Source organism: Nansenia antarctica (genome assembly GCF_963989245.1).
Source record: "Nansenia antarctica genome assembly, chromosome: 6".
In the NCBI taxonomy this organism is placed as follows: Eukaryota; Metazoa; Chordata; class Actinopteri; order Argentiniformes; family Microstomatidae; genus Nansenia; species Nansenia antarctica.
Window position 1 is genome coordinate 31,090,850 of NC_137676.1, and position 20,565 is coordinate 31,111,414.

At 45.2% G+C, this 20,565-nt stretch overlaps 1 protein-coding gene across 2 annotated transcripts in view; it reads right to left on the reverse strand.

The window, feature by feature from the left end:
* The window catches only part of acot7 (acyl-CoA thioesterase 7), a 116,350-nt gene that overhangs the window by 24,679 nt on the left and 71,106 nt on the right, over window positions 1-20,565 (reverse strand). For both annotated transcript variants that reach the window (XM_080533910.1, XM_080533909.1), the window contains one exon: window positions 671-787. In XM_080533910.1, coding sequence (XP_080390036.1) covers window positions 671-787 — 117 coding nt within the window. The remainder of the gene's footprint in view (window positions 1-670; window positions 788-20,565) is intronic.

Genomic DNA, 20,565 nt, shown 5'->3' on the forward strand with positions numbered 1-20,565 from the left:
CAACCGAAGGTCAGTGTGTGCACAAGTCATTTTTTAGCATGGTTCAATTCACTGCGACCATTCACAGAGGCGCGAATAAGGCGCGTACACGATTGCCGCAATGTCACACGCACTATATTTGGCTCCATCTCTATGTGCTAGCTAGCTGGCAGCAATTCTGACACATGTCAATCATGTACTGTAAATATGTAGTCAACATATTTAAACAATATGTTCTGGTCTAACAGAGCTACAGAACTTGACAAAGTACCTTTACAAGAGCAATTTGGGCATTGCCTGAAACTATGGAGACATGCTTTTATTGCATGACTTCTTCATTTACACTATCAAGAAATGATCTACCATCTCTGCATCATCAGTGTCACGGCTCTGGTTGTTTTAAGCAGATTCTTTGTTTCAAAATGACGCCCTCCCTCTTTCTCCCAAAAGCAGCCTTTTTGACAACTTACAAATGTTTTGCAATGCGGGCTATTTCATTGAGGACGTTTATAATTTATCTTCATATGGAATACAATATATGACGGGATTGCACCAAAAGTGACACCCCCCCTCCCTCTCTGTTACAGTACCTATGTATTCTGAGCACACACCCCCCCCCCCCCCCGCCTCTGTGTTACAGTATCTAAGGAGACAAATGTCATTTGATCGTGGACTGGATCTATTTTCTCACCCTTCTCGATCTTGCGATGAAAGTTAATGGCGTCCACAGAGGCGGTAACGATGTTAGTCTTGCAGTGTCGAGCCGCCACGATGCCCGCCACCTCGTCCATCAGCTTCATCGTCACACCTGAAGGCGCAGAATAGAATGTGACACACGTCGCTATGGAAATCATATTGACTCCCAACGCCGTACAGTAATGGAATCAGTGTCATTTTATCGCTAATGGTGGGAAACCATAAGGTTCCTCTACTTTTCATGGACCATCATGATGTGATGGTGTGTTGAACAGCCCTCTCTATTCAGCAGGTTGTGTAAGACATGGCACAAACTGAATGGAAACACATGCGCACACACACACACACACACGCACATACCGTACACATACAGGTACACAAACACACACACACACGCACACACACTCATATGAATGTAAACACACACACACACACACACACATACCGTACACATACAGGCACACACACACACACACACACTCATATGAATGTAAACACACGCACACGCGCATGCACGCACACACACACACATTAAGCACTAGCGAAATCTAAACCACTTTTGTTGAACCGACTGAATTGATTCGCAGCCTCACAATCAGTGGTGCGCAGCTCTGTTGTACAGGTCTGGATGAGAAAGAGAGAAAGTGGCTAGTGGCTAAATGAAGAAGTCAGAATGCTGTGGGTTGAGACTGAGCTCTGATAGGAGGGGGGGAAGGGGATCGATTCCCCCGACCGACCAGCGACTCATCATGTCATAGTGATATATTTAGAGCCCCCCATGGTCCTGTCTGGGGACTGAGGATGTGGTAAGAAAGGGCCTGCTGGTCAAAGGTGTTGGGTGGCAGGGAGATGGATCAGACTGACTGCCTGATAACGTTCCATCGGTGCCAGAGAGACTTATGACACACACACACACACATTCACACACACACACATACACACACATTCACACACACACACACACACGCACACGCGCACACGCACACATACACATAATGGTAAATGGACTGACTTATATAGCGCCTTATTCCAAAGCGCTTTACAACGGCCTCTCATTCACCCATTCACACACACATTCACACACCAATGGCGGCAAGCTACCATGCAAGGCGCCGGCCCGCTCATTGGGAGCAATTTTGGGGTTCAGTGTCTTGCCCAAGGACACTTCGACATGTGGCCAGCCGGGATTCGAACCGCTGATCTGCCAACCTTGTGATCATTAGACGGCGACTCTACCTCCTGCGCCACAGCCGCCCCATACATACACAAACACACACACACACACACACATTCACACACACACACGCACATGCACATGCGCACACATACACACACAAACATACACACACACATTCACACACACACACACGCACACGCACATGTGCACATGCGCACACATACACACACAAACATACACATACACACACCACCATTTTAGAAGGTGAATCAGTATTCATCCAAGTACTGGCGGTCAGTGAATGTAGCGAGGTTCTAATGAAGCCCTCATCATACCAATCAGAACTGTGAACCACAACGGACCATAGTAGAACACTATTATTTCAGATATGCAGTCAGAATGCATTCTGTATGTTTAGCCTAGCTACGTTCATCAGAATAGTGAGACTGTGCTCATTTTCCCTGCAAACCAGAATTGGCATTTCGACTCAATGAGGTTCAATGTGACCATTACGCTGGTGTGCGTATGGACTACCAGAGTTCTGATTGCGTCTGTAAATACTTGTAGACGCAAGACTGTAAAGACTCGTAGACATGAACGTGTTTCACTATTGGTGCCTGGGAAAAACTAAAACACTGTTTTTGACACCATGGAGAGAGAGAGAGCATAGATAAGGGAGAGAGATGGAGTTTCCAACGTGATCACATCATCAGAGGGGAAGAGGACATCTGATACTTGATGCTTTATACTTCCACTTGCTCCTTATGAACTGCACGTTCAGCTAGAGCTACATACATACATACATACATACATACATACATACATAGCAGGGACGTGCCGTCCATATAAGCAGGGTAAGCAGTGCTTACCCAACGAAAAAAGAAAAAAGGACCGTGAAAATATTAAAATAAAAGTGCATGTAACCGTTTGTTTGTTTTCATTAAAAGAGTCGTATTTTAGGTCCCAGGGCAGCAGGAGTCATTCATTTTGACGTTGCATTTTTAGCGCCACCTGTAGGAGTAAAGCACTCCCTACTCTGCGTTGCATATAAGCACTCCTCTCACTGCTTTCCCTCGCGTACATTCGAATGCGTGAAAATGTCTTTTTTATTTTTTTCCGATGCCTCAGCTCGCTGTTTAATGTGGCCAGGGTAAGCATGCTTACAGACAATCAGAGTAGGTCTTTCATTCCGATAAGAGCTACTGATTGGCTCTCATCACTTTCAAGTTCACTTAACATTTCACCTCTCGCCCGGCAGAATAGCTTATGCCAGTTCGCTCAAACGATCTAAATAATAATAATCAATAAGGATAACTTGCTTGATTTTGTGAATATGGACATTACTGTCAGCGACCTAAAGGGATTTCGTAAACACAACTACTGGCTAAAGGCCGCCCGGCCGCCCGCTCACCGATGTTCACACCCAGAAAGGGAGAGTCGCCAGCGGCTACAGCAAGCCTGGTATGAGCGGTTTATATGATGTATATGATTCGCGAGGCTGGTGGCGATCTGTGCTTGTTTATATGGTTTGAGTACTTTGAGAGGGAGGGTCTGTAGTGTGATGTGATGTCAAGTGCCTGTGTGACAAAGTGTGAAAAGAAAGTGTGTTGTGAGTTTACTATGGGAGGATGGAAACGGTGTGTGTCTGTGTTGTGCGTGTGTGCGTGTGCGATGTTGACACTGGACTTGTAGATTTCAGCAGGTTGGCTACTTGAAAAGATCTTTGAACAATGAGCACCCCTGATATAGTCGAAACTGGCAACTGTTTTTTTTGTTTTTGGTAATCTGATCACAAAGTGACACTACAGTTTATTAGCGGGTTCTAGGGCATCAAAATTGCATTTCCTTGAAACTGCGTTCACTGATAGCGTGTATGTGTAATTACGTGTATTCCTATATCTTATGCTTACCCAATCTAAAAGCTCACGGCACGTGCCTGATACATACATACATACATACATTACATTTACATTTACATTTTTGGCATTTAGCAGACGCCTTATTCCAAAGATTTGAATACTAAGCATGTGAATCCTCAGTCCACCCTTCGTAGCAGGAAGAGTAATCTAGCTCAGGCCCGGGGCCATTGATAGAAGGAAAAACCTTCTCCTATCACCTTCTTCTAAAACCTAGTTTTCTTTTGGTTTTTTACACTGGAGAAACAGAGAAACAGCACAAGGGGGGCAATAGAAGTTCTTAGGGACACAGTAGAGGGGAAAGCGGGTGTCTTTAGGAGACGTAGTGCTGAGTATACAGTACATACATATATATATATATATACATACATACATACTGTACATACACGTATATATATACATACATACATATACATACATATATACATACATACATACATACTGTACATATATACATACATACATACTGTACATACATACATACATACATATATACATACATACATGCATACATATATACAAACATACTGTACATACATACATATATATATACATACATACTGTACATACATATATATACATACATACATATATACATACATACATACATACTGTACATACATACATATATATACATACATACATACTGTACATACATATATACATACATACTGTACATACATACATATACATACATACTGTACATATATACATACATACATACTGTACATACATACTGTACATACGTACATACATACATACATACTGTACATACATACATACTGTGCATACATACATATATACATACATACATACAGTACATACCGTACACACTGTACACACACATAGCCATGAATGGTCCATTTAGAACAGAGTAAAACCACTTTAGGGCAGCACACAGGGTACAGCATCTGACCCACTTCTACTAAATGCCATTGAGCTGACATTTCTATCCCAGGACTTACACTGCAGCGAGCGCATCCATTTTTCAGTATATATACGGTCCCAGCGGGAATCTAACCCGCAACCCCAAGTGTTGTTAGTGCGGTGCTCTACCAACGGAGCCACAGAGGACCACGTCCATTAGCCCACCAGAGTGTGCTGTGTTACGGTGTGCCTCCCTATGTGTTCAGCTCTCAGAGCACCACAGTCGTGTGGCGACCGAGGCCTTGTCCAATCAAAAGCGGTCACTGGGTCTCTGGATTTCGGGTAACCCTCAAAACCATATTCGTCTCCCACAGCACGCTGAGGGAACCCGGTTCACTGACTTCATTGGGCTTAATTCGTAGGGCAGACCCTGGGATGTCTGAGGGGTAGGGTACCGCTCGGTGCTTTGTTATGATAACAGCCCCAGAGTTCTTTCCTTGGCCCCCTAGTTTCTATTTCAAGCTGTTTCTGGAGTGGCGGAAAGGTCCAGGGCAGGGCCAGGTCGTTCCAGATGGTTCCGAGGGCTCGGTGCAGACCGGAATACAATAGGGACAGGAGGGACAGGAGGCCACGTGAGAGAGGGGAGGATGTGACAGACCTGGCCCAGTGGCCTTCAGCGCTCTCCTGGTCTCTCCTGGTCTCTCCTGGTCTCCTGGTCTCTCCTGGTCTCTCCTGATCTCTCCTGGTCTCCAAGCCTGTCTCCTGGTCTCCAAGGCTGTCTCCTGGTCTCCAAGGCTGTCTCCTGGTCTCTCCTGGTCTCTCCTGGTCTCCTGGTCTCCAAGGCTGTCTCCTGGTCTCCTGGTCTCCAAGCCTGTCTCCTGGTCTCCTGGTCTCCAAGGCTGTCTCCTGGTCTCTCCTGGTCTCCAAGCCTGTCTCCTGGTCTCTCCTGGTCTCCAAGCCTGTCTCCTGGTCTCTTTTGGTCTCCTGGTCTCTCCTGGTCTCCTGGTCTCTCCTGGTCTCCTAGTCTCCTGGTCTCCTGGTCTACTGGTCTCTCCTGGTCTCCTGGTTCTCCTCGTTCTCCTGGTCTCTCCTGGTCTCCTGGTCTCCAAGGCTGTCTCCTAGTCTCCTAGTCTCCTGGTCTCCTGGTCTCCAAGGCTGTCTCCTAGTCTCCTGGTCTCCTGGTCTCCTGGTCTCCCAGGCTGCGTCTGACATATGGCGGAGGCCGCCCGTCGTGTCGCGTGAAAGAAGAAGACGGTTGTGATTGTGAGACTACAAATTTTCTCACAGAAATTCTCACAGAAAAAGTGGGACATCTTGAATGGAGGGGTGGGTGGATGGGGGGGGGGGGGGGGGGCGAGGAGGAGGGTGGACGGCATCTGTTTCTCATCTCACTCTTTTTGTCTGTGTGTGTCTGTGTGCGCGTTTGTATGTGTGTGCGCATGCGTGTATGTATGTGTGTGCGTGTGTGTGCGTGTTTGTATGTGTGTGCGAAATGTGTGTGTGTGTGTGTGTGTGTGTGTGAGATAGAATAGAATAGAATAGAATAGAATAGAATAGAATAGACTTTATTGTCGTTGTACAGTTGCCTATACAATGAAATTGTAGTGGCTCTTCCGAAGGTGCAAAAAAACAGAAAACATATTCACATATTCACAGACATATACACATATAAGATAAACATTTATGAACATGTCTTATGTCTATTGTTCAGTGTTCTGATGGTCCATGGGTAGAAACTGTTGGACAGCCTGTTTGTTCTAGCCTTATAGATAGCCTTATAGATAGCGTGAGGGATAGCATGTGCGTGTATTAAATACCCAAGCCCCGCTACACCTCGCCAGTCACTGCGACGTTTTGTTTTGCGTCTGTGTTACAGAAAAACCCAATAGGTTCTAACTCACTGGACGGTTCTGGCATCGCTCCCAAAGGCCCTTGCCATCTGCGCTGCGTGGCAGTATTTATGAACGCCAAAGTGGTAGGCGAGACACACAGTATGGGGCTGTTCTCTCTCTCCCGAACGAAGCTTCCCCTCTCTTCCCCGGTGGTCGAGGCGGTCTTAAGCAGCTCTCTCCATTAAGCAGCGGCCCCCCGATCTCGTCACGGTGTTATGATTCCACTGACAATGTTTACATCTGGGGCGGACGAGAAGCCGGGGGGCCGGGGGCCAATGGAAACTTGTTTAGCTACACATAACTTTTGTAGTACACATGTACTACAGCCTGTAATGGCCTTGACACATTTCCAGGGATCGGGCAGCGATAGTGTTTAAACATAATAGCTCCACCGTGAAATGTTTCGACCGTATTAGCGTGTTCGTTACTCGTTAAGGAAAGCAGGGCCAATCAAAACTGTCCGTAGAGTCCAAAGCAATTATGGATTATTATCTGTGCACTTGACATTGTCGGGATCTTATCTCAATGGTCTGGAGAGGCAATTTTGCGGTGGATGCTAGCCAGTGCTAGAAGATTTGAGAACTTAACGGCTCATTAATGTTACAAAATGTGTTCTCAGGTGACCCAGGTTGAATGTGGAGCTCCTTTAAAGGGAGGAGTGAGGAGTGTTTGTTCTCTCGTATTTTTTCCTTTTTTATTAGACGGAAATCGTCGAAACAGACAGGAATGTAAGGAGGTGAGGGTATATCAGCAGGGCGTGAGCGTACTGTCGGCCATTGAGCTAGACCCCCAGAGCCCTCCAGGCCACGAAAGAAACTAACTTGAAAGAAAAAAATAACTGTAAAGAAAAAAACGCTGACATCGACACGTGAATTCCACTCGAGTCTGAGATGTGGAGATCTCTCAATATGGAGTACTGAGCTCTGAAACAGAACCCTAACCCTATATATATATATCACTCAGGTGTGAAGGAGACGTATGATGTGGCCTGCTGTACACGGTAAGTCATTTCATCTTCAACTGTCAGCCTCACATGGAGAACAGCTGGACGTTGTCCAGCATAGAAGTGTGACCTGCGGTGTTGGTCCCACTGGTCTCCCTCGTTGATTTGATGCGGTAGGGCAGGGGTGCCCACACTTTTTTGAACCAAGATCTACTTTTCAAGTAGCCAGTCTGCCAAGATCTACCAGTCTAGTTTCAACATCGCAAACGTACACGCACGTACTACAAACACACACACACACAGTTCCCAGCCTGCATAGTAAACTCACAATACACTTTCTCTCTCTCTGTCACACAGCCACACAGGAGAAGACCATCACAAACCCTCCCTCTTTGCTATTCACACTCACACACACACACACACACACACACACACACACACACACAGACACACACACACATTTGCCAGTCTGCATAGGGAGCCATAGCACAAACCCTCCCTCTCTCTCTCTCCCCCCCTCTCTCTCTCCCTCTCCCCCTCTCTCTCTCTCTCTCTCTCTCTTTCTCTCTCTCTTACACACACACACACACACTCACTTTCTCTCACTCACACACTGACAGCCAGTCTGCAGTGCCAACTACTGATCCAACAAACAGAAAAGTAAACCAGATACAAAACAGGTAGTTCCCTAGTTTGAAAGGAGGAAATAAATGCATTTCTCTACCTTAGTGGGAGACCTGGCACTGGGAGGAGGCAGCTAGTTTCTAGTAGTCAGGGCTGTAGGAGCTGGTTGCAAGGTGTAGGCAGGCTTGCAAGGTGTCATCAGCCACTGTGGATCTGTCATCGAAAAGGCAATCTGCAACCTCGAGAAACGCTTTTTTCACAATTTCGCCGTCTTTGAATGACTTCTTGTGTTTAACAAGAACGTGACTGACGCGATAAGAAGCTATCGTTGCAGCTGTACGTTTTCGCTCTTTTGCCACATTTCCCTTCTTCGAAATAGCCTTCGTAGATTTGCAGATCAGACAGACGCACTTCCAATATCACATCGTGTAAAAAAGTCCTCCTACCATTCTGGATGGAAGTTGTACGTCTTGTATGTCTTTAGTATTATATAGTAAATAGTAGAAATTGGAAGGCTAACTAGTTAATTAGTCTCGCCGGTATTTTGTAGTTGGCGCTGTTGACTGCGCATGCGTGGTGAACCTGTGTTAGGTGTTAGGTGAAAAGATCAGATCTCAGACTGGCTTACCTGTACGTCAATCAAGTGGCAAAAGCCATAGTGAGGATGGATGATAGGCAAACTTTTATTTATTTTTTAATTTTATTTTTTTCTCTCTCTCCTTTTGGGCTTTGTTCAATGCCATGCGATCTACCCATACTACCTTTGCGGTCGATCGCGATCGACGTATTGGGCACCCCTGCGGTAGGGTGACAACAGCGAGCAGGGCTGTCAGGGCATAGCAACAGGGAAGTTCTTCACTAGTCCACTGTGGACCTCACATTGTTTATTTGTCCATCCCCGCGTCGTGTGAGAATTGATGGGATCTCACCTCAGATTGAATTTCTCCTGAGTCCCATCTCTTCAGGTTACACCTTAAATGCGTCTCCTGAAGACACCCGCTTTTCCCCTCTACTGTGTCCCTAAAAACGTCTATTGCCCCCTTGTACTGTTTCTCCAGTGTCTAAATATAAAACAAAATAAAACAAAATAGAAAGAAAATAACCTAGGTTTAGAAGAAGGTGATAGAAGAAGGTTTTTCCTTCTATCAACGTCCCCGGGCCTGAGCTGGATTACTCTTCCGGCTACGACTGGTGGATTGATGATTCACTTGCTTAGTATTCAAATGTATTGATTGTAAGTCGCTTTGGAATAAGGCATCTGCTAAATGCCAAAAATGTCAATGTAAATGAGTCCGAGCGTAACGCCGGCTGTCTTCTAAAGTGGTGCCCATGGATGTAGCCCACCTGCTCCTGTTCCATACAGTTTACCCAGAGACTGTTCATGAGCATTAGTCAAAATGATGCAATGAGATGTAAAAAAAAAAACTAAAAAACAACAACGTCATTTTCTAACTCATTATCGTTACTGTACTGTATGAATCTTACTATTGTATGCTTTTACTGCAGTCCTATTATATGATCTCTTTCTCTCTGATTTCTATTACAGCTTTCTCAAAGGGAGTCACAATGGCAACTGGGTCAAGAGACATGTAGGAGATGAGATTAGCCAATTAGCTATATTGATAAGATAATGGTGCACTGCTGGCCCTTGCTTTTTACACAAACAACACAAGGGTCCAATTTTCGCCGATAATATTTTGTCAGTATTACTATGTTACAGCACTATTATGGTGTTTTTGCCTGGCTCTTTCCTTTCTGATCCACTTCCCTAGATCATCGGCTAATGCTAATGGTAAAAACATTGCTAATAGTAACTGTAAAACATCGCTACGCCTTTGATGTGATGTAAAAAAATCCAGGATTTAGGATCTTATACCGTCATTTTATACCATCAACAAATCAACAGACATTATCTACCGGTGAAGATTCAATTCAGCTTTTTTATGTCCTTCTCAAATGGCTGCTAGAGATCAAGCGCAAAAGAAACAACCATTAAGAAACCGTAACGAGAGATGATCATTGCTATCACAAATTAAATGAAGAAAAAGAAAAAAAGAAAGCTACCAAAAAGCTGCTGGACACTGCAGCACACGCTCTGCCCCAGAAGGACGGATGTACCGTGACTGTACGTTCATCCCTCCTGCCGTTAACAGCGCTCTCTAGGAATATGGAGTTCGCTTCGGGGGGGGGGGGGGACAAGAGAAAATGGGCTCGATAATTAAGCCCAACCCTCACTTGTTCTTCCCCGTGCCAGCACTATACTCCACACACTTCCTCCACACACACCCTTCTTCTCCAGGGTGTCACTTGTCGCTCCTCGGTGCTGGAGCTGCCATTAAACCCGACAGAACAGCTTGCGGGTCAGCGTAAAGGTTCAGGGAAGAGGGGACGAGGTTATCTAACTGTGGAAGGAACCGTGAGAGGCGGTGACTGCTGTCGCTGTCAACGGCGGCGACGCAAGGTTCGTCAGAGCGTCTTTCAAATCCGAATCACGATGTTATCTGTGAATAATCATGTACCCTTTTTTTAGGGTACAAGAACAGAATTTTGTCACTTTGTACGTGGTACAAAAACACAATACTGGTCGTAGACTGATACGCCTCAGGGTCTCTTGGTACAATGGGTATTGTTTTTAGGGCATGTCACATTGTGAGGCATATGTGTTCCCAGCATCGCATCTGTGCTTCTGTAGCCAATTTGCTGCCAACTGCCGACACCGCAGGTGATGCGAGACGAGGCCCCCGCTGAGGCCGGTCATCGACACACAGAGGGACCGGCTGGCAGAACAGACTCAGTTCAAAAGAACAATGACACTGAACACAGACTAAAAACCTGGATATGACACGAAACATAAACATGAGATTCGACCGTCTATTCTGTGTCCGTTTTGCAATCATTCGACATGTAAACACCACTGCATGTCTACTGTTTATTCAATAAAGATGCAATAATATCACCTGTGATTTCGTTTTCAGCTTCTAAAATCACAGGCACTCAGGCCTACACCAGAAACTCGAACCATGTATTCCTGCTTTCTCCTTAAATACCTTTCCCAACAAGCAACATCAGAGACCACGAATGGGAGAAGCCTTTTTAGCCGATACTATATACAGTATTATATGTTACAATGGCGTGGAAGTGTTATCAACAGGTGAGGAGAGCTGTCCTCTGGAGGTGCCCATTCAGCTGCAGATGAGAGGCAGAGAGAGGACGCCTTGCTCACCATTCACAATAGAAGGTCAAACACCACCTTCATTGTATCAGCTATGTGTAAATAGTAAGATAGTGGTCAAACACACACAAGGCACATCATGTCTCCTGTCTCCAAAATACTCAACACCATCAGTCACCTTTCTCCTTCGCACCTATGGAGCTATTTTAGTGCCATCAGAAATTGAATTGTATTTGACAGATTGAATTGAATATGAGCACAAATTCAATTGTATTTGACAGATCTGAATTGTATTTGACAGATTGAATTGAATCTGAGCACAAACTGAATTGTATTTTGTACAGTATAATATTTGTAGATATGTTTTCGTTTAAATAATATTCACTCTGTCTTTTAGTTTCACACTCAAAAATCCCTCAAACGGTTCACTCTGTCTACAGCGGGAGAACAGGTGGCAGAAGGAGAGCCATCAGCATCAGCTAGCTGTGGTGGTGTATCAGCAGACATTAGCAAGTAAAAAAACGATTCTTATGTGCCGTCCGTCACTTTAGCAACAACAGTATTGGCAGGGGGAAAATAAGGGGAGTCGATTTTTTTATTGACAACGAAATTACATGCTGGAAAAACATGCAGCTAAAATTCAGGGAACATTTGGCTCATGTAGGTGTCATCAAAGGTAAGAGTTGGTTTTCTTTAACTCAGCTGATACTCAGCTGTTTACCGAATGTTCCATCTGACTGTCACACTGTGATTTTACTTGTGTAATGTGGTGGGTTGACATAATTCACCCACGGAACTATGGGTTGGGAGTATTGTTCCGCACGGACAGATAAGTGCGTGGTACCCGAGTTGTTTATTCAGTTCTATTTACTGCTTGAGTGTGTTGTTGACAACCGTTCATATCCTACATTAAACGTTTAGCTTTGTCATTTGATACGCCGCCTATGACTCCCGTCTCTCGGCACTACAGTAAACAGTTAATCAGTAACTTTAGCCAGTTTTGTGCTCTCATGTAGGCCTACTTCGTATTGATGAGCTGATGATCTTTGTGTGTGTGTGTGTGTGTGTGACTGTCAGTCACAAGTTTATATTCTACGGATGTTGTTCAGTGCTGTATGCACGTTCCTGGTTCTGTGTGTACTCTTGTGTACTTCATATTCGATGAGCTGATTATCTTTCACTGTGTGTGTGTGTGTGTGTGTGTGTGTGTGTGTGTGTGTGTGTCTGTGTCAGTGTCTTGACTTGGGCGTATCTGTCAGTCACATATTTATATTATTATGATCCAAAGATGGATATTATACGGTAACCTACGTTCAGTGCTGTATGTATGCGCGTTCCTCATGTTCTGCTGCAGCTGTAGCCTCCGGATATCTTGGTATTGGATCACCTGCTATATTATAAAACATTGCCGCTCGGCTTTAATGGCTTAACCGCTATTATTATTTTTTGCCACACTCCCTCTAGTTTTTGGTGAAATTACATCGTTGTTTTGAGCGCGCGTGCGCGTTTCATGCACGTGCACGCAGAAAAAATTGTATCATTTTATTTCAATATATTTATGCCCCCACACCCGAAGGCCGGTCCGTTGTCTTACATGAAACCGGTCCGTGGCGCAAAAAAGGTTGGGGACCGCTGATCTACGGAATATTGCAAAAGTTAGAAACTTTCTCCGGCAAGCTGATGCAGAAGTGTTAATGCATGCTTTTGTTATTACACGTTTGGACTATTGTAACAGTCTCCTTTCTGGTCTTCCGAAGAAAGCTATTGGCCAGCTGCAATTAGTCCAAAATGCAGCAGCGAGAGTTTTAACCAAAACAAGCAGACAAGCTCATATACCTCCTATTTTAGAAACTCTAGACTGGCTTCCTGTTACTGGCATAGCACCAGAATATTTGAAAGACCTTTTGCTAGCCCAATAGAGCTCTCAGGTCTTCTGACGCTGGTTTTCTCTGTGTACCACATGTACAAAAGAAGAGATTTGGTGAGGCTGCATTCTCATTTTATGCACCCAAATTGTGGAATGCACTGCCAGTTTACATTAGGGATGCAACCTCAGCAAATATGTTCAAGTCAAGACGAAAAACCCATCTTTTTAATATTGCCTTTAAATGACTAAATAATTTAATTAAGATGATAAAAACCCATCCTTTTAATATTGCATTTAAGTTACAAAATAATTAAACTAAGATTATATAATGATTAAAGCACTTTGAGCTGCAATGTTTGCAGAAAAAGCGCTATATAAATAAAGTTATTATTATTATTATTATTATTATTATTATTATTATTATTATTATTATTATTACCTGGGAGGTTTGAATTAAGCTGCAATTCGCCATGTCAAGGGCTACCATAAGGGCTGCTGGGGATGTTGTGAAACACACCTTGAACTGTGAGAGATGACAGTGAAGACGGCGGCTCAGTTGAGAAACCAACCAGGACAAGCAAGGCCAAGACCGCTCCGGGCCTCCTAGTGCACATTCACAGAGTGACATGGTACTCATGACTCCCCTTCGCCAGGGGAGGAGAGTGAGGGGGGGTGGGGAGAGTGAGGGGGGGGAGGAGAGTGATATATAGGGGGGGGAGGGGGTTGGTGCTGTGTGTCAGTTAAAGAGGGAAAGCTCACTCGATAATGGAAAGGAGAAAAAAAAGAGCAATTAGAAAGCAAATCCCAAAGGAACCTAGTTTGCCACGGGCAGAAGATCTCCTGTGATTAGATTTCTCGTGACGATTACCCCCGAACCTCCTCACACAACTCTGAGAGCCTACAGCAGAGTGGGCATTAGAACAACAAAAGGAGTCTTCTGGGCAGCTATCTCCCATCATCTCACTCCAGGCCTTTTAATTACAGTCCACAAAATATACAGGAGCGCTCTTTAAATAAAAATCTCCCTTTCTCCCTCACTCTCCCACTCCCTGTCCCTCTCTCTCCCTCTGCTTGTCTCCCCTCCTCTTACTGCCTCTCCTTGTGTCATTCTCTCTCTCTCTCTAACTCCAACAAGTACGTTAATCACAAACGGTATAATCAAACAGCCTCCTAATGAGGCGTTACCATAGAAACAGGTTTAGTTAATATTTTCGAAAAAGCACCCCTGGGGTCCTGTAAGCCACATATTCTAGGTAGATTTGTCCGCTGTTTCACTGTTTCCAGCTGTTCCGCCCCTAACTCGGCACAGTTGCCTGCATAAACAACTTATTCTGTAGTGGTTTAATGTAATTGTACAAGGACCCAATTTCTACAAATAGCAAGTAGGTGCTGTCATGGTTACAGTGAAATGTACACTGCTGACAGGAAAGCCGTCTCCAGACACCGTCTCAAAGTTAGAGAATAAAGTCTCACTAAAGACTTAGGTCCATCATTTACATTGTTCCCCCGTTCCTAGCATTCAGTACTTAGACCAGTGGCGCAGGAGGTAGTGCCAACGTCTAATGATCGCAAGGTTGGCGGATTGGCGGTTCTAGCCCCGGCTGGCCACATGTCGAAGCGTCCTTGGGCCACTCCAGCTTCATTCATGCCAGTCAAGGGCTGTATTGATGGACTGACTGATATGTGTAATGAATGTGTCAATGTATTGCTGCTTAAATACTGTTTCAATGGGCACTTGCACAAGCTTCAGCTTTCTTCTGGCTCTGCTTGATGTATAGAGACATTGACGCTAGTATGACAGATCTGGTCCTCTGGCGTCTGGTCTCTCCCCAACCCTTCTCTCTCACACACCCACCTGTCTCTCTCACACACCCACCTGTCTCTCTCACACACCCACCTGTTCATTCAAACTAGGAGTTGCACTGAGAAGGCGTGTGTGCTGGCAAACATTTGTAGGACATTTGATGTTGTGGTTTTTACCTATGAAGATTCTTGCAATGATGCCAGTGTGAGAAATTTGGGGCGGCTGTGGTGCAGGAGGTAGAGTCGCGGTCTAATGATCTCAAGGTTGGCAGATCGGCGGTTTGAGCCCCGCTGGCCACATGTCGAAGTGTCCTTGGGCAAGACACTGAACCCCAAATTGCTCCCAGTGAGCGGGCCGGTGCCTTGCATGGTAGCTTGCCGTCATTGGTGTGTGGATGTGTGTGTGAACGGGTGAATGAGAGGCCGTTGTAAAGCAATTTGGATAAAAGGCGCTATATAACTCCAACTGGTCCAGAACTCAGCTGCACGCATCATCACTAGAACTCCCTCCATTCACCATATCACTCCAGTTCTCCAACAACTTCACTGGCTCCCCATCAAATTCCGTATTCACTTTAAGATTCTCCTTCTCACCTTTAAGGCTCTACACAACCTAGCACCCTCATACCTCTCTGAACTCCTTCATACTCACACTCCCTCCCGTAGTCTCAGATCCTCCTCTGCCAACCAACTTGTCATCCCTTCTGCCCGCCTAACTACTATGGGGTCTAGAGCCTTCAGCCGCTCTGCTCCCCGCCTCTGGAACTCTCTGCCACCCAACTTAGGCAATACTGACACTCTCACCACTTTCAAATCCTGTCTTAAAACACACCTTTTCACAATGGCTGTGTTCGGAATGGTGTACTAGCATACTGCATACTAGCATACTCAATGAGTATATACTGCATACTGCCTACTAAATTCATAATAAGTATGCGAAAACCAGCCGACCGTTTACACAGTATGCATACTGCCTCCCAGAATGCATTTTGCCGGGAGCGGCGAATTTAAACCTCCATTTTAAACCTCATTTAGCTAAAACCTATACTTTTGGTTTTACAAGTGTTAACATGTCATTTTATGAAGTTTTAATATGTTTTCAGGCGAGAAAGTAACCACATATATTCCCAAAATGTGTCCAGTTTACCAAAATAACCCGTTTGTATATCTGATCTGACGATTTTTTCCGTCTTCTGTTCCTAGCTATATTACGGCTGCGTTCGTAAATTTGCCCTGGAAATCTGATCAGCACTCAAGGAATGCCTCTTGTCCAATCAAATTGCCTGGTCCCTTTATGTCGTTGAACCCAGTGTGCGCTCCGGCGCTCTCAGGGCGAATTTACGAACGCACCCTGCGTTACATACCTTCACTTACGGAGTTCGACAGAAACATTGTAACATAATTACAACAAGTTGTAAAATGATTTGTGTTACGGGTCTACTTAGATCGATGCCATCGGCTATCGACTTGTTTGGTTTTCTGCATGACCCGTGTGTAGGTGCTTGTTCCCTTCACTTTGATATTACATGGCTGAACTTGATACACGTGTCTGTCTTCATTGCTGCATCATACCATACACAAACATGGTGTCAGAAGCTGCTGAACTCACGTTAGCGGAATATTAGATAATATGAAGTGAGTACAGGTAGAGTAGCCTATGTCTGGATCGGAATCAAGTGATTCGGAGACTTTAGAAGACGAGACAAGTCAGCGAGCAACGATAGCTAGCATGGCAGCCATTACTTTTCCACCCCCTTCACCCATGAGCTTCACGGGCGATTGGAGCGTCAATTGGGATATATTCTGGGCCGAATATGAGGACTATGTCATCGTTACTGGCATAACTGAAAAGGACAAGAAAATCCAGGCTACAACTCTGAGGACCGTGATTAGGGATGTCCCGATCCGATACTGATATCGGATATCGACCCGATATTGGTCCTGAATGCTGGATCGGGGATCGCACCAGAGAAAAAAAAAGGCTCCGATCCGATCCTACTGTCATCCGCAGTCAAACTTATGTGTATAAGCGATGAGGGAATAAAAACAGTGAACAGAAACACGTGTCGCAGAAATGCTTCACGCGAGTCCTATATGCGCTTAAAATGCGCATAGCGCTTCACGCGAGTCCTATATGCGCTTAAAATGCGCATAGCGCTGCGCTGTGTGCTTCCGGTTTCATTACAAAGAGGTTAACCCTATATGTGCCTGACGTCTAACAACATTCAAATGACTCTAACTTCATATTTTTTCGGATTTCAATGTATGACACATCATTTGAAAGCTTATGATCCGTAGTTCCAATCCACAACACGTCGCATTTGTTGCTTTAATAAAGGCTGGCAGTCTTTAATTTAACTGTTGTTGGTGTGGACTATATACTGGGGAGGTATTTGTTATTATTCAGGGGTCAAAAAATGTATACAAATATCGGATCGGTATCGGTATCGCCGATACCCGAAGCCCAGGTATCGGTATCGGTATCGGTAGTGAAAAAGTGGGATCGGGACATCCCTAACCGTGATGGGAAGTGAATGCAGACATATATACCGTCACAACTTAAATCTTTCCGAAGAGGATCAGGGGGATGCTGCGATCATACTGGCCGCGTTGGAGAAGTATTTCAAACCTACCAAGAACACAATATATGAAAGGTACGTCTTCGGGAACTGCAAACAGGAGGAAGGAGAATCTATAGACGGTTTTGTGACCAGGCTGAGAGAAAGGGCAGCAACCTGTGAGTACGGACAGTTAAGAGATGAGATGATTCGTGACAAAATTGTATTGGGTGTTGGTAACGAGAGCATAAGGCGCAGATTGCTTAGAGAAAAGCAACTGACGTTGATCACAGCAATTGACATGTGCCGCGCAACGGAGCAGACAGACATTCGTATGAGAGCGATGGAGATAGCGAGTCCTCCGCACGTAGAAGCGGTGCTCGCCGTTGCTAGGCAACAATCTAGGCAACAACAATCCAGGCAAAACCAATGGAGGCAGAGCAATTCACCCAGAGCTGTAGACGCAGGCTATGCATGTAAATACTGTGGCAACTCGCATGCAAGGGGCAGAGATCACTGCCCAGCATTCGGAAAACAATGCAAATCATGTGGAGTAAATAATCACTTTGCTAAAGTGTGTCAAAAAAGCAAAAGACCCACTGAAGGAAAGATACACTGCATGGAAAATACAGCTGAGAGCTCAGAACAAAACAGTGAGGAAGACATATACATGCATGAGTCAATTGGTGCAGTGCAAGCCAAAGGGAAGAAATGGTTTGTAACATTACGTTTTCACAACAAGCCACAGCAATGTCAGTTGGACTCTGGAGCGACATGCAATGTAATGAGCCTTCATGACAAGAAAAGGCTGGCACCCAACGCACCACTCTGCCCAAGTGAGGCTAGACTAAAGCTGTACTCCGGGGAAACACTGAGCTCCATAGGCATCTTTGAGACAGAATGTAGAGTAAGAGGTCAAACATACAAGCTCTCATTTGAAATAGTTAAGTCTAGGCAAAATCCTCTCCTGTCAGGCTCTACCTGTGAACGCCTAGGTCTCATGCAGTTCACAATCCCTGAGGACGTGCTCAAAGTGGAACATGCACAGCCTGGAGCCCTAACCAAGGAGCAGCTGACTAACAAATACAGTGATGTATTCAACTCACCTGTGGAATCTCTACCCGGGGAGGTCCATTTTGACCTAGATTCCAGGGTTCCTACAGTTCAATGTGCCCCTCGCAATGTTCCCATTGCAATGAAAGCAGCAGTCAAAGCCCAGCTGGACAAGTACGAGGCTGACGGCCACATGGCGCCGGTCACAGACCCAACTGATTGGATCAGCAACATGGTTATTGTAAAAAAAACAGACAAGCTCAGACTATGTATAGATCCTAAGTTCCTGAACAAGGCCCTAAAGCGCTCTCATTACATCATGCCTACTCTGGATGATGTCCTGTACAAACTACCGAAGGCAAGAGTTTTCACCTTAGTGGATGCCCGAGATGCATTTCTACAATGCAGACTTGACTACGAGAGCAGCCTCATGACCACATTCTGGACCCCCTGGGGGAGGAAACGCTGGCTTAAGCTACCATTCGGAGTGTCTGTGGCACCCGAGGTGTATCAGCGAAAACAACACGAGCTCCTGGCTGGACTCAAGGGCATCGAGCCCATTGCGGACGACATCCTGGTTGTGGGTTGTGGGGACACAGACAAAGAGGCTGAGAGTGACCATGATGTCAAGCTTTTGGCACTGATGGAACGCTGCCGTGAGGTCAAGCTGCGGCTAGGGTTGAAGAAGCTGCAGTTCAAAGTAGCTGAGGTCCAGTTTCACGGCCACATCCTCTCATCCACAGGGCTGAAGCCTGACCCAGAGAAGGTGAGGGCCATCATCGAAATGCCCAATCCAACTGACGCAAAAGGGGTGCAGCGTCTGATTGGCTTTGCCAACTACTTGGCCAAATTCATGCCACACTTATCAAGTGTCTGTGAGCCGTTGCGACTAGGGCTGGGTTCAAAAAATCGATTTCCCGATTCTGAATCGATCTTCATTAAATGAGCGATTTATCGATTCATAAGTCCCGAGATCGATCTTTCATTTTTTTTTTTTTTTTTTTTTTTTATATATAAACCCCTCAAAAAACGTTCGGAAACGCTTTTTTTGTTGATTATTACCGGTAGGCTATGTTTGTAGCCCCTTTATTTACATCGGCTGCAGTAAAGCACGTTAAAAAACACTTTTTGTAGTTGCAAAATGTTGGTCAATGATGTTCATATGTTCCAATAAAATGTGTTCCAATAAAAAGTACATTCATGTAACTGCTTTGGAGTCAATTCATTGATATGTTTAACAATGCTACATGTTATAGGGTTCCTTGAACCATTTATAGCATTAATTCTGAGAATCTCTTTCATATTCAAGCAAAAAATGTATGTTTTAACTAGATCGAATCGGAATCGAATCGAATCGAATCGAATCGTGAATCGAATCGAATCGTGAGCTCACTGAGCTGGTGAATCGGAATCGAATCGTTTTGGGAAATCAGTGGCGATACCCAGCCCTAGTTGCGACGCTTGCTGGACAAGGAAACCCCCTGGCATTGGCTACCCAAACACGAGGCGGCAGTTCAAGAACTCAAGTCTCTAGCTACAACCATGCCTGTCCTGCGCTACTATGATGTGACCAAGCCAATCACAGTCCAGAGCGACGCCAGCCAGAATGGTCTCGGATGCTGCCTCATGCAGGAAGGACAGCCCATCGCGTTCGCTTCGAGAGCTCTTACCCCCACAGAAAAGAACTACGCACAGATTGAGAAAGAGTGTCTCAGCATCGTCTTCGCCTGTCAGAGGTTTCACTACTATCTATATGGCCGCGACCTGATCACAGCGGAGACAGACCATAAACCCCTAATCTCCATTTTCAGCAAACCTCTCCTCAACGCTCCCAAGAGGCTTCAGAGCATGCTCATGACCTTACAGAACTACAGTCTGACGGTCATCTACAAACCAGGGCCTGAAATGTTCATCAGCGACACGCTCAGCAGAGCAACAGCAGGATGCACCGGCAGAGGAACAACCTACCAGCGGCACGCTATCTGCTCCCTGCAACAAGAGCAAGAGGAGATACAGCA